At 34.7% G+C, this 16,124-nt stretch overlaps 1 protein-coding gene across 22 annotated transcripts in view; it reads left to right on the top strand.

Annotated features, from left to right (window-relative positions):
• Positions 1–16,124, top strand: part of PPFIA2 (PTPRF interacting protein alpha 2) — a 493,309-nt gene that overhangs the window by 410,999 nt on the left and 66,186 nt on the right. For all 22 annotated transcript variants that reach the window (XM_063711635.1, NM_001133874.1, XM_063711647.1 and 19 more), the window contains 1 exon segment: positions 12,689–12,782. In XM_063711635.1, the coding sequence (XP_063567705.1) occupies positions 12,689–12,782 (94 nt within the window).

Below are 16,124 nucleotides of genomic sequence, written 5' to 3'. Positions count from 1 at the left end.
ATATTAATTTTTAGAGTTATATTATTGGGAAAGAATTAAACTCCTACCTGCAGTGGTAAGAGCTGAATGGAATGATCCAAATTTCTTGGTACATCCTTTGGTTTCTCAAATAGAGGAATAATTATGTGCAAGGAATACCCAACTCCAAGACTCAGTTTTCTGCCCTACCATCAAAAGAATTTCCGATTGCCATATTCGTGTTTGCAGACTTATGACTACAGTATCCAAAAATGCCTTTCCTGGCTTCCACAGTGTGAAACCCACACAAAGCATCAGAAGCTACAGGAAACTGATGTGCGGCCAGTGTGTGATTATATGTTCTCCAGCAAAGGAATTAAATCTTTTTGTATTCCTCTTTCTCAGTAGAGGAACTCTTTAGGCTATACATAATATTATTGCATGAGGAAGAAAGAGAGATACAGATTATTTTGTATTTAAAATATACCTGCCAGACATTATTTTAAAATTTGTTTTACCTTATTTGACAACTAGTGGTTGACCAAATGATCTGTCATATCCAATATATTACAGTGTCAGTCACTATAGTGTGGGTGGTTAATTATTTTTGAGTATTAATTTTGCTAACATCATAATCACATTTATGTATATTTCAACATATATATTCATCTTAGTTGCCATAATTGACACTTTACTTTTAAAATGTATTTAATTGTCCTTATCACTTAAAATTTTCTATTTTTATTTCATATTTAACTTTGATGAGAAATTCCTAAATCATTAGAAATTTTGCCAACAATATTCTATCAAAATCAAGGTATGCAAGATATGTTAAAGTCTAGAAAAGTATAGAACCTTCGAGAAACTTAGCCTTTATTACTCATTTTCAGTGACAGTGTGTTTTAGGTCAGAGCAGATAAGAATTAACTCAATTACTATTATATTCTCATCAAACCCACCAAAGTCAGAAACTAGCAATAGTTAATTCAGGTCACAGTTTATACCTGGGAAAGTTTCTGAGCTCTGAGTAATATTGCTTTATTTCATAGAACAGCAGAGGTAGAGTGTAAACAAAGCCAGAATCAGCAGCATGTTAAGGACTACAATATGGATGAGGAAGACAGGAGCAAAATGCTATACCTGTGAAACTAGGTAGAAGCTACATAAATGGTGAATCAAAGCTTCCAGGAAAAAGAACAAAGTCTTTATTGAAAATAAGACTTGAAGAAATAAAAATAAAACATAGGTATAAACAGGATCCAGAAAACCGTATTTGCACCAAAGGAAATGATACATGGGCCCCACTGATACTTTAGTTAAGGGCTATGAATTTTAGGTCTGCTTTGGTCCTAGAAGGGGTATCCAAGTTGTGATGGAAAGACCATGCAAATTTTTCAAACCCAGGGACTACAACCTAGTACTGCTTATTCATGCATCTGAGGAACCTAGGGAAACATCTTGAGTGATTATGATTTTAATGTCTTGATCTGGAAAATTCTAAAACACAGGAGCATTGCCAATGTTCTTTCTTCTACCAGTAAAAATAGAACTAGAAAATAGAATAGTATGCCAGGGAAGGAATTACGTCAAAGAGATAGTGATGTCAAAGTACCAAATTTGAAATTCTGAACCATGTGCTAAGATTTATAACTCTTAAAAGGTTTAACTCAAAAGAGCAGAGACACATGACTTAACTTGAAAGTAGCTATACTACATGTCTATAAAAGAAATATGGTGTGGAAAGGGAAAGCTGTGTAAATGAAACTATGAAAATGTTTCCTTGGTTCTGTCAGAAATGATGAACAGCAAAGGAGGTGTTTGTAGTAATTCACAAAGGAAAATATTTGGAGAGGATATCTTGTTTGCTTTATATAATACTTTGAAATGCTAGGGTAACAACATAAACTTCAGATAGGAAGGATCAGTCGATGTGATTGTATGGATAACTCCTACCCATGAAGAATCAAACTCAATATGTACAGCAATATGTCTGTACTTACTAGTGTGTTACTAGTATAGACAATATCAATATGGAAACCCCAAAACTCAAAGGAAACAATGTATTGAAAAGCAACTGAATAAACCTAACAGAAACCAAGCAAAATTATTTTATTTTAAAATTCTCTTATGACATCCTTTTCAAATGGTTAGTTCACTCAAATTACAAAAGTAGAATAGAAAAAGCTGTGGTACTAATAGGAGATTTCAAGTTTTTACATATCTTTTGAAAAATTTATTCTGTTCTTACTAGGGTTTACAGTTCTTGTTCGGATTATTATTACTTATAATGTAGGAGCAAGATTTCCAAACTGAAATGTCTACCAGTATATGGGCAGAAGATAAATAGGAGGGGTGTAGACGCCAGTGAATCAGAGAGCCCTTCCATGTAAAGCATCCAAATTCCATTTGTAAGTACTATTCAGGAAAAATAAAGCCTAATATGAGCCAAGTTTACCTGAAGGCCACAATTGAATATAGGGAAACTCACCTAACAGAGGAAGCATTCCTTCTAGCTTACTTGGGGAACTGGTTTTAGAGTCGTTCTATCTATTTCTTTGTATTTTTGTTCATTGTCTTTTTTTTTTTTTTTTTTTTTGACAGAATTTCACTCTGTCACCCAGGCTGGAGTGCAGTGGCACAATCTCGGCTCACTGCAAACTCCGCCTCCCAGTTCAAATGATTCTCCTGCCTCAGCTCCCCTAGTAGGTGGGATTAGAGGCACCTGCCACCACGCCTGGCTAATTTTTGTATTTATAGTAGAGATAGGGTTTCGCCATGTTGGCCAGGCTGGTCTCTTAACTCCTGACCTCAGGTGATCTAACCTCCTTGGCCTCCCAAAGTGCTGGGATTACAAGAATGAGCCACCGTGCCTGGCCATTCGTTGTCTTTGTATGTCACAAATCTCAGGATGAAAAATTAAATAAACAAGTTGGGTTTGTATCCCCATGACAACAGGACCAATATGTACTTCTGCTGACTTCCTGGAACATAGATTCGGGATGTAATAGCATCCTGCTAAGACTTGACAGCACAATGAGCATGATCTCTCCCCACCCCTCAATTTATGCATCCACATGCAACGCATCTCTGATATTTTCATTATTGTTCAAATATGCTCATGTCTAATTTACACTGTTAAAAGCTATCGCTTGATCTTACCATTATCTCCAAATATTGACTTATCTTTACCCTGCATTTAATGTACAAGACTGAGTTGTTCACAACTACTTTTTTCCTTCCTCATCTGTCAATCACTTTACGACCTACCACAGCATCAATTCCAAACACACTGCTACTGAAACTCTAGAAATAGGTGCAGTCTTAACTAACATGGAAAGGTAGTTAGGATACCAAAGGCTGTGTACTGTCAAAGCAATTCCAGAGGATGGTAACACACAAATATATTTATGATGATGTGGATTAAGGAAGAAGCAATGTATCTGAAATGGGAGTTTTCTGCCTAAAACAGATATGAAATGATTTGTTACAAAAATTGGAAAGTGAGAATATGACAAATAATAGAAGCAAGTGGCATTGACATGTAAAAGCAGTGGCAGGAATGCCATCCATCAAAATAGGCAGACAATTGGAAAAATCACCAAAATCAAAGTGAGAATTATAGAATCTATATTGTTACTTTTGTTTAGTAATGTATAAATTTACAGAAAATGAATGAAATGAAGATTTATCTGATGTGAATAGAATATGCAAATAAGTGGAACCATTCAAAAACTCATTTTTGTTTCTGTTTACTTGAAGAGAAAGAGTTCAACCAGAATATAGGCATTACCAAGAGGGCATTTATGACCCAGAGTTGAGGAGACTTTTTTCTCTTTATTTTTTGGTGGAGGGAGAGAAGACATAGATAATCCAAAATAATTTATTTATTCCTACTTTCAGTGAATAGACATATATTGAACCACTCTTAAATGCAGAGTACCAATTATGGACTTTAGGAAAATGACTAAGACATGCTGTTGGCATCGAGGAATTTTCACTTTAGCAAAGATAGTATGTAAACAAATACAAACTTTATACTTAAAACTAAAACTTCACTATGTTTTTGGCCCAGAAAAGTTTTGTCTGCTACATTGTCTGTGCTGTCGGAACTAGGAACAGTGGCTATGAACCCTAAAATCTGTGATCATGCATAAATAATTGCAGTCCTGACTAGCTTGACTTTTAATTTTATCTAAAGGCATTAATCTATTTTGAAACAAAGTAAATTAACCTATGTTAAAAATAGCCATGTCAGACTAATGTCCTTTGTATCTTTGGCAACTTTACTTAGTAACAGATAATGAAAGGTGGTGAGCAAGCCAACATCATGACATCCCTGGGGACAAGATGTCAAAATGGGGCCTGAGTGATGGAACAGTTAGGTGGGATTTGTAACTGGTTAAATAATCCTTGCCCACTGATGAGTGGAGTAACGTCACCTAAGATCAAAGTTTCTAGTGGCATGATTAGGACTCACTCTGTACTTGATCAGTACATCCAAAATCACTTGGATATGAATGTTTCCACAGCTCAGGTATCTGATTGATGGATTACTAATAAGGGGAGGAATCCCAAGTGAAAAGATTAGTATTACCCCTAAACGCTATCCCCACCACCAAAAATAAAAAGAATGGATGTAAGGGGGATCTAAATTCTCCTACTTTAAAAGTATAGCTCTTGGAAGCAAGTTTTTAAAGAAAAAAAAAAAAAATTCACGTGACTCTAAAGTCAATATTGATTAATAAGTTTAGGCCACATTAATAGACATAAGAGTTGATTTGAAAGTTTTTTCTATTCTTCTACTCTTCTATGATAAAAGAACAGCCAAGCAATGGAATCCATCCTGGTTACTGTACTTTTAAAGGCACATCATCAACATGGAGGAAGGTTGGAGGAGAAAATTAGGCACCTGTGGAGGATTGGAATCACGTTCAGAGAACATAAGTAAATGGTGTGTTTTTTCCCTTTGCTGACCTACCACGTAGCTGATCACAAAATTTGAAGAGTTGTTCTGTATAAGTGCTATTGTCCTTTTCATTGTAAGTAAGGATACGAAACTAGAACCAAAGTATTAAAGTTGTACAAAATTATTCTTCATCTCAATGTAAGAAAGAACAGTGGGGTGTCAGAATTCTATACAAAATGGGCTGGCTTATGAGGTAGTGAGTTATTTGTCACTTGGAAATTGCCGAGCAAAAGCTAGGCAAATACTAGGAAGAGCTGTTGTGGAGAGGATCCAAGCATTGGAAAGCTGATTGGACTGGATGATCTTTAAGATCTACTTCAACCCTAGGAATACTGAATCTATGAATCTCCAACATTTAAGTATTTTCTCTGGCAACTTTTCTTTATACCACTCATACACCATAAAATATTTACTATGAAAATAAATTTCTGCTTTTAAGATTACAGACTTCTAGAGCTAGATGCCTAAAGATTCTGGAAGATATGTGAGGATCATGTAGTTGTCCACATTCTATACATATAGAAACTGAGATGATTTCAGAAGGCAGAGTAGCTACTTAGTGAGAGAGTTGATAGTGAATCCTGGCTCCTACTTCCTGGTCTGATGCTCCGGAAAGGAAACTCTTGGGACTATTTCAATCAAAAAATACTTCATTGAGTTCCTATCCCTGTGGAACATGTGTGGGCACATAAAGAAATTAAAAATATGATTATTCAAGAAGTATAACATCTTGAGGATATCCCATATAAATGAATAAGTAATAACTCAAGGCAACAATAAAAAAATCACACAGAAACATTATAATTTTTCTAATACAAGATAAAGACATAATGTCTGCAGAGAGTCCTGGGTTAATCTTTCTCTCCCTGTATATGTTTGATTCTACTAGGATCATCTTAGTACAATCTTCCTACGTATTTGAAAAGGTGTAAAGGTAGAGTTTCAAACGGGACCTATCTTTGAGAAAAGGGTATTGAAACTATGTGAAACAGCAAGCTCCATAGAGAATGTCATGGAAATGGTGTTTTCTGTGGTTAAACAGGAAGTGGGTACTGGCTGGGTCAGAAGTGTGATGCCAACTTATGAAGCAAAGGAAATGATTAGGACTGAAGATCAAGTTACCCAGCCACAGACAGATTGGAACTGCAGAGATCGGGAGGCAGCATCTTGAAGCAGAGCCAACCACAGAAATAAGATGATCTGAGTTCCAGGGTCAAGCATCCAAGCAGAAGTGAGAGTTAAGGGTTAGAGCAAACGAGCTGTGTTCTCCAGCGGCAGTTTGTCAGCTTAGAAAAATGATGATGGTGTATGGAGAAGAGACAGAAATATTTAAACATTTACTATTTCTGGAGAAATTATCTGCTCCATACCATCTTAACATACTCATTTGTTTGCCACCTGAGAAACACCAGCTCTTTCGAGTCTTCAGGGAGCTCTATTAATAATTACTATGAAGAAAAAAGAACACACCTGACCAACTTAGCTGATGTCAATAGTGAATGGTTAGGATAAAGAAGAGGCTACTGACAGGCATAACAAAAGATGAAACAAATCTAAGACAAAGAGATGTTCAAGACAAGGGAGTGATCAAATAGAGCCCAAACAACAAAGCTGTGAAAAAAATAATGAAAACAGAAAAATATGTTAACTACGAATAAGCAGGATTCCCAATTGCGTATATAAAAATGCGTATATTATTAGGTTAAGGCTACTTTAGCAAGTTTCCTTTAAATGCATATGAAAAGCAATATACACATTTAAAGAGCTTTTTTGCCTCTAAATGGCGATTCTTTTATGGTTATCTGCCAGTTTGTACTATAATTGTCTGAACTCATTGACCTACTATAATAGGCTTAATAAAAAAAAATATCACAGTGACAAAAACAGCTTCAGCAGTACACCAGCATCATTTCACAAGTACAGTCATGCATTGTTTAATGATAAGGATACATTCTAAAAATTGCATCCCTTAGGGGATTTTGTTATACAAACCTAAATAATATAACCTATTACATACCCAGGCAGTATGGAATAGCCACCTACACACCTAGACTATAGGTATAGCCTGTTGCTATAAAAACTCCACAATATGTGACCGTACTGAACACCATAGGCAATCATAACACAATGGTTAAGTATTTGTGTACCTAAACATAAAAGGTATAGTGAAAATATGCTATTATAATTTTATGGGAACACTGTCATAAATGCAGCCCATCATTAACAGAAAGGTCTTTATGTGGCACATGACTGTATTTTTCTACATCTAAAATTTGGGTGTCTGTGTCGGCCTTTACGCCAAAATTTAGATTGTTCCTTGATGCTAAGGAATCAATAGTTACAATGTAAATTCCACAAAGTGTCCATTAGAAATGACTCATGCTCTCCATAGTGAAAGGGTCTTTCTTTAAATAAAGTAGTATTTAGCTCCAATTATGACTGTATTTGTTACATACCCTTTATGAGCCAGGCACTGTGTCTAAATACAGTCTCCAGATAGCTAACAGACTAACAGATGTTGAACAATTAAGTAAGAATTTATAAATTCAAATGTGTTTAAATACAAACCATGTGCTATTTATTAATGATGAAGACAGGTCTACTGAAAGAAAGATGAAGCCACCAATCATCAGCAGATTGTAGTAGTTAGAGATCTCTTTTTCACACAATGACAGAGACCTCTGTGGACAAATGGAAGGACAGAGGCCTTGCGATATGGGTTTGGCAAGCAATTTCTACAGACTTGTATCTCAAGGGCCAATATGAAATGAGTGATTTTGAATGAAATTTAAGGACCGGGAAATGGGGAGATATTTGTCTTTGTTGACCTAAATACCAAATAGAGATGCTCTCTAAAAGAAAAGATGTTTATTTAGGAATAGAGCATTGCGATAAGAATATGTATGTCTCCCAGGTTTGAGTAATTCTCCTGCCTCAGCCTCCCAAGTAGCTGGGGTTACAGGCACCTACCACCATGCTTGGCTAATTTTTGTATTTTTAGTAGAGATGGGGTTTCACTATGTTACTCAAACCCGGGAGGCAAGGTTGCAGTGAACCGAGACCATGTCATTGCACTCCAGCCTGGGCAATGAGAGCGAAACTCAGTCTCCAAATAAATAAATAAATAAATAAATAAATAAATAAAGTCATTAATTCATGTGTAGACTCCAAAAAAAAAAAAGAATATGTATGTCATAGTAAACTATAAACTATGTGTATATTCAGGGAAGGAAACGAAGACAAAGATTTTTAAAGGCAAAAAATGAAGAAGATTACACAATTTTTTGAAATAATTATCTTTGGCTACTCAAATTAATAACAAGGGTGCCACCAGTCAGAGGTTGGACAGGCAATTGCCAGACAGATATACCTATAAAAATATTTTTTGCATAGGATTGCAATGGCCTTCGTGCAAGGTTGTGGCTTTTGTAGGGTCTTTTGTTGTTGTTGTTGTTGCTATCATGCATAGGAGCATGAGAATCCTCTGTTCATGGCCTTCCCTGGCTCTACTTTCCAGGATTTTCTTAACAATAGTGACTCCATTTTGATTCTAACAACTTTCATATCTTCACAATCCAAATGAATAGATACCTTCAACTAGTTCCATCCACAGATCTAGGCATGTGAGTCTCCTTCCTGAGCCCTGAGCCCTGAGCCTTCGGAAGCCCTACATTTTGTAGCATCTTCCTTGAAAAATTTTAAGACTTCCTCTGTTGTCTGGGAAAGTTCAGGGCTGGCAGTGCCATCTGGGCAAGGCACCCCCAGCTGAGACCTGGACCCGGGGTCTAATCACTGGAAGCATCGAAATGTTCTTAGTTACCATTCAGACACTGGGACCAGAAGGGAAGTAGTGCCATCTGGACATGTTGCCCGATCCAGCCACACCGCAGGAGCCTGGGTCCGTTTCTCCCCTTCAGGGTTTTCTTTGACACGCTACATCATGCATGCACTCGACCAGATGCCCGCGGGAGCCTAGTGAGTCGCATCTATGGAGTCATCCTGAGCCAGTGGTCTGACCCTGTTTTCAAGAGGGTGGTCTGGCAATTGGATCCCTCGCTCCCACTGGCAAGAATGGTATTGTATGAGATTGAATCAGTAGATCGTTGTCCCACTGATTTTTTGGTGGTTCAAAACCGTTTACACAGGAAGAGGGGCTGGCAAAAAAAAATCCTTGACTGTGCCTGTCACACCTTAGGAGTGGTCTTGCCCTCAATAATTCCAAGTCCTCGAAGGCCTCACAAAAGCAAAGATGCCTGAGTGATAGCCAAGAAACTTCTGAGGGCAAGAATGCTGCCTTGCTCATGCCCAGCCACTAGGCGGACCCTGACAAGGTGATAAACAATTTATTATGTAAGTAGTCCACTAAATCATGGAACTCAAACCTTCAAGCCCAAGCACTTCAGGCCATGAAAGGGGTGGAGTTCATTGTGTTCTTTCCACATAGTTTCCTAATAGACCTCCTGAAGAATGAGTAACCCCTAGTTTCCACAGGCCAGTGTTTCTCCTCTGAGGCACTCGTCATTTTGAGAATGACAATCTAGGCCAGGCATGGTGGCTCACATCTGTAATCCCAGTGCTTTGGGAGGCCAAAGTCAAAGGATCCCTTGAGGCCAGCAGTTCAAGACCTGCCTAAGCAACATAGCAAGACCTCATCTCTACCAAAAATGGAAAAACTAGCCGGGCATGGTGGCACACATCTATAGTCCCAGCTACTTGGGAGGAGGATGGGTTGAGTTCAGGAGTTTGAGGCTGCAGTGAGCTCTGATGGCACCACTGCACTCCAGTCTGAGAGAGACTGAGACCCTGTTTAAAAAACAAAAAAGAAAGAAAAAAAAGAAAAAAGAAACAAGCTGCAGGTTCTCTACTTAATGAAGGATGTTTAGAATCCTTGTCCCCTGTCCGATATGTGCCAATCATTATAATACCCCAAAAAATGCACCCTCCCTCAACATACACAAACATTTACATTCCCTCTGTGGATGTACTGTATCCGGGTAGAAATTCTGGTATATACTGCTGGCCAACATTGACATAATATAAGCCACAAATGTGAACCACATATGTAATTTTAAATTTTCTGGTAGCTACATTAAGAAAAATTAAAAGAGATAGGTGGGATTAATTTTAATCCTATATTTTATTTAACCCAATATAGAAACAATAATCTCATTTCAACACATGATCACTTAAAATTTATGAATTACATATATTTTTCTACCACATTTTCAAAACCTGGTATGTATTTTACACTTACAATACATCATTTGAATTAGGCATATTTCAAGAGCTTAATAGTCACATGTAGGGGGTGAATAAAATATTGGTATAGATAAATAGATATTTCTGAAGTTCACATAGCCATAGGAGCCCACTGATGCCTAGATAAGAATGAGACAGACTCTCACTGGATTTAGATAATCATCCATAGATTAAAAGAATTAGTAAGCTGGTTTGGCTAAGGTCACCCTTACCAGTTAGTTGATCAAGTATGTGGAAAGATAAACATTACATGAGTGAAGCAGCTAGGTCAATTCTGTGAAAAAATGTCCTCCCTCAGAAGTGTTTTAATTGGGCTGAAAATATGCACTTGCTGGGACTTTTCTCCTGGTTAAGCACACTGTCCTGAATGTGTTGCTTAAAAATAGCTTTACTTACAATGGCCTTACGTCCCATTTGTACTTGGCATTTTTGAGTAGGATGTAGTTCCAGTTATCTATCAAACGCTTTGAAAAAAAGATACTAGATTTTGCAATACTCCGAGTATTTCTAAGTTCTTCATGCTTTTTATTTTATATTTATGAGAAAATAAAATGTCTAGATTTAACTCACAAAATATTCCTAGATTTTTCTTTGCTTTTATTTCAAGTTTTATTATTTAAAAATGTGATTTTTTTTCTATTAAAATTTTGGGTACATGAATAAATTTAAATCATAATTTAAATGTTCTTATATTGCTCAGAAGAATAAAAGCCTGATTCATATAACCACCTGGTGGTTTAAAATGTTTCATTGTTTATTGAATATGTCTGCCTCATCAATCTCTATGTCCCTATATGGACCATTCAAGAATTTTATAACTTTTAAGTGACTCATTCATTTTCATTTACATTTCAAGAGAACATTTTTATTATTATTTGAAGACTATGAATAATAATTTATTGATATACAGTAAGGCAAATATACAGATGAGAGAAATAAAATGAAAATATTCACTCACTTTACATAATGGAAAATTTCCCATTTGAAAATGTTTCCCAAGAGTACTTTAGTCACCAGTGGAAGGCTTTCCTAATCCATACCAGGAAGAAAAATCTTTCATAATAAAAAGAGATTTAAGTACCTGTATTCATTAAACATGTGCATAATAACTAAAACAAATTTTGGCCCTCAAACTCCACATCTCTGAATTAGATCTATACAGCAATAAATATGTTTTTAATTAAAGGAGACTTTTAAAAAATTATATAGTTCAGTAAAAAGGTTATCAGGAATGAGATTAATTTATTTATATCAATGTTCCAAAGTTAGTATTATCCAGTACTATAAATTATTTGGTAAAATAAGTTATTAAAAACAGTAACATCAAAATTTGCTTCTGGCACCTTGGTAAGATATTTTACTCTGCTAAAGAGAAACCATATCTTGGTCAAGTCCTGCAAATGTTAAGTAAGGAAGTGTCCGCTACAATGAGAGAAGAGCAAAAGTTGTCTTCAATAGTTATTTACTGATATAGTGATGAAATTTCTTGCATAGTCTTTGTGAGAGTTTATGTTAGCTTAAATCTTTCTACCTAATCTTGACCTTAACTAGAGTTTAATTTTCTTTTATTAAAAAAGTATATACCTTAACTCATTTGAAAATAGTGAGCATTTTCATTTAGCTCAGCTTCAGAACATAGGAGTAAGTCCTTATTTTTCAATTACAATAGATAATTTAGGAATTAATTTTGTAAGTTTAGAAATCCTGTGATATGTGTTTAATGTACATCATACTTTTCTTTCTTCTTCCTTTTATTACAAAGTTATATAAGGTATACATATTATATATTGACACTAAATGAGAACTTATGACCTACTGAGTGATAACTATTTTTATCAAGCTCTTTTGAAGAAATTTAGACTTTTTTCAAAAAATATTATGAAGTTTAAAAAACAACACAAGAACCTGCCCAGAACACATCAAGTTCTAGAAGTAAGATTTATAGTGAAAGACATAGGAGTCAGCCAGTAGAGCAGAACAAATTTCCAGGAGCAGTCTATGAAGAGCTCTTAGAAGTCAGCAAATGCTTCTCCATTCTCTCAACTTGTAATAGAAAACATATACTTGAGTTCCTACCCGATTGGCCATCATTTATCCCATTATATGTGAAATATTGCAAATACTTCATGTGTTGAAAAAATAAACAAATCTCACACACTGCATAGATATTTGCTCTTATTTTCCATAAGAAAAGTATAAAAACAGACTTTAAGACTTGGGGACAGTATATTCAAGTGTCTTGTCAGTGAACAGGCCACATTTATTATGTTGCCACTGGGTGCAACAAATTGTTTCCCCATAGGTACTGTTTTGTTTTGTTTTCATTTTCTCAGTGTATGTTTATGAATGTACCCATGCCATTTTATGCATGTTGGGTTAGTAATATAAGGAAAATTTTAAAATGTGATACTAAACAGTTGCTCAACTAAATCTTTAACAACCTGACTTCAGAATTGACACAACCTATGCAACATAATCTGAATACTTAGTTACTTCTCTTCACAGGAGGCTTTATGGAGACTGAAGCTGCAGCTCAGGAGTCCCTGGGGTTAGGCAAACTCGGAACTCAAGCTGAGAAGGATCGAAGACTAAAGAAAAAGTAGGTTTGGGGATTTTTCCCTCTTTTTCTAACTTGTATCAATTCTTTATTATTATTTATAGGGAATTAAAAAGAGAGTGGTTGGAAACAAAAGAACTATATTGAAGGCAGTATTTTCCAGATACTACCTAAAACACTCAGGGCTTATGTTTCCTGGTTATAATGAGCTACTTTTTAAAAGAGTATAAAAATATTTGGCCTGTAGTGGAAATAAGCAGTTTCTTCAACGTGACCATCCGTAGATTTGTTTCAAAATCCTTAAAAGTAATGCAATACCCTACTGATGTTCAAAATTAATACCTGATTGGTTTGATAAAATGAGATTATACCATCTAGCTTTGTTTTCTCTCATGGCAATTATAAGTATCTACTCTTTGAAATGGAGTAAAGGAGAAACATTTCTCTGACTGATTGAATATAAACTTATTTTAGACTCAGAGCAGATTGTTTTGCATCTGTCAGGAAATTGATAGTGTATCTTTTCATTCATATATAATATGGGACATTTAAATGACTTGCAAAATTGGCCAATTTTGAGTTGCAGCAGCTGTTGGAAAGCAAGTAGGTCCCAAAATAACATTTTAAAAATACATAGTAACATTTTCATTGACAAAATGGCACCTTTAGGACATGTTCTTTAAATGTAAATCAATTTCTCTTTATTCCAGAATCTATTGGTTGATTATTTCTTTTCCTTCTTCTCAAATATTTCTTACATTGTGTTTTTGGTTTTCACATTTTCCTTCTTTCCTATGAAAGAATATTCACTGCTCTCATCATCATTTTGTAACAGATAGGCTCTTAGGATTATAATATACAGGCTAATCAATTGACTTCATATTTTGCCTTCTCACTTGCTTTGTAAATGTTTACTAATGATGGGGAAGTATATACTTACAAGTTGCAGAAAAACTCACTGACCTAATTGTTTATTAGTTTGCTAGTTACTAAAAATTATGTACATATATCCCAATTCAGTAGGAATATTGTCCAGAAAAAAAAAATGACCTTGAGAACATCATTATTTCTACAATACAATCAAATGCTCAGCAATAATCAATAATATATATTTATTCTTTAGTTACTGATCACTCAAAAATATATTTAAATATTATCATAATCTGTTTCAAATGTCTTCATTTTGTTTAGTCCTACCAATTAATTATATACTCTATTTCGTGACTATTTATTGAGAAAAACATTCTTCTAAAAAATACTTTCCTCTGTTAAGTTTTTTAAATGTTGGCAGTTGATTTCCAGTCTTAAAATATATAAATGATCAAAACCCAGCCTGACTAATGGACTCAGTTTATTTCCCTTGAAAGTTAATTCTCATTTCTCCCAGAGAAATACTTGACAAAGAATGGCAATCTGAACAGGTTTCACAATTGCATATAAGTCTGATACTGAGGCAGTGCACTGCATACTTCATTAGTTGTTGATGGAGCCAACTGAAATATCTTTTTAAATAGCTACTAAAGTTAAACATTTCAATTATACAATGATTTAAAATAACATATTTAAAGTTTAGTTGTCATTAACCTTATACACTGTTGGGTTGATTTGATAATAATTTTATGGACTCGTTTCTCAACTACTAAGTACCCTCACAGTCAGAAAAAAATACTAGTTCTTCCCTTAAATATGTTACCATGCTTGACTTTGGGTTTTATTTTGCAACATGTATTGGCAAAATGTAACTGTAAGATGTGTTATGTAGAATACTTGCTTTTAATATTAAGAAGAATAATAAGAACATTCTATAAGGCAAAAATGACTAACATTTCTTAGTACAATTATTTCCCAAGGATTAATGGTATTTAGGTTCAAATGGATTTAACAAGGCAAGTCAGAGTTAATTAATGAAAGCACAAAAGTATTTCCCTTATTATTGATTATCCCATAGCAATAGCCCTATGAGCATAAATATGCAATCAGTGTTGAAACGACTTATATGAATAATTGTTAACACCTATTCGGAATTTGCATGGCACTGTGGCTTGATTTCTGGATTACCAGAGAGTAAGTTTTCTTCATATAATGAGTTTTATTAGAGATAGACAATTTACTTTTAAATTACATGGTTTCAAATTTTACTTCTATTGAATTTTATGTTGTTAATTATTAATATTATTAAATGTTGACAGCCTATTCTTGGATTTTTCCAAGTGTTTAAAATTTCATTTAAACAATTCCAATTTTCTTTCTTTTTAAAGAAACTGTATCCTCTTTCAGTGCACTTTAATGAGTTACACTGTTTTCTGTGTTCCGATTTCATGTTTGCTAGTCTTCTATCAAGATGAAAAATAATTTTAAGCAAATTTTATTTAAAAATAAATAAAAACAATAAATGAAGCAACATTTTTCATAATGTTGAACACTCTAGATCGTATGTACACAGTTGCAACCTGTGCTATCCTATCAGTTGTTTCTAAATTCTATCCATTGGACTGGCAAAATGGTGTTTCCAAGACTTGGTACTTAACAGAGCTATGCTCACTATCCCATAACTCATAGCAGAGATTCATTAGTCTTTGTGAGGATAGCCAGAACTAGACAATATCTTACTTTCAAATTTGCTAGGATAGCAGCTATTTAGAACTGACAGTCTGTAACTTTAAATTTAATTGGGAGAAATCTCTAGAGGAGTTAATTATGGTACATTTTTTAAAAAGCCATATGGGGGAGTTACTTTCAGAGAGCAGCATTTAAGACATTCCAAATTTTTGCAAAGTTCAGAAATTTGTAACTTGGCAGTCCTTAAACAAAGGTTTAATTTGAGGCACACTTACCATCCAGTAAATTTAACACACATAGGTTACAACAACTTACAAGATTTGTTTTCCTACTTTAATCCTACTTTTTCTTTGCTTTCTGGTCCAGGCATTAGTTTTGCTTATATTTCTCTCTATTGTCTTATTATGAGAAATAGGAAATCAACAATATTGAATCTGCTAAACCACCCACTAGTCATGAAAATCTTGTCTTGTCCATCTTTACCTTCCTGAGAATTATTTTTTTTTAATTTTATTTATTTATTTATTTATTGTTATGCCTTCCTGAGAATTATTAAACAGTTGCTGTGGTTGTTTCATCAGAGTAACATGCAACCTCAGCCTAAAGTCAATCTATTGTTGCTCTGCCTAGTTTGCCTTTACTATGCCTCATCTTTGCTGTACTTTTCTTTAAAGCATCAATTCCATAAATTTCTCCAGCAGGCTTATGTAGAGTATAGTTAACCTATAATAATTGTGTCAAACTAAAACTCAGCTAGTAATTCTTTGAATGCTTCACAGTAATTTTCTTGGTTTTCCCTTTTAAAATTTGAGCAGTTTCTCTGTA

Source organism: Pongo abelii, chromosome 10 (assembly GCF_028885655.2).
Source record: "Pongo abelii isolate AG06213 chromosome 10, NHGRI_mPonAbe1-v2.0_pri, whole genome shotgun sequence".
Taxonomy (NCBI): Eukaryota; Metazoa; Chordata; class Mammalia; order Primates; family Hominidae; genus Pongo; species Pongo abelii.
This window is presented reverse-complemented; position numbering and strand designations above follow the sequence as displayed.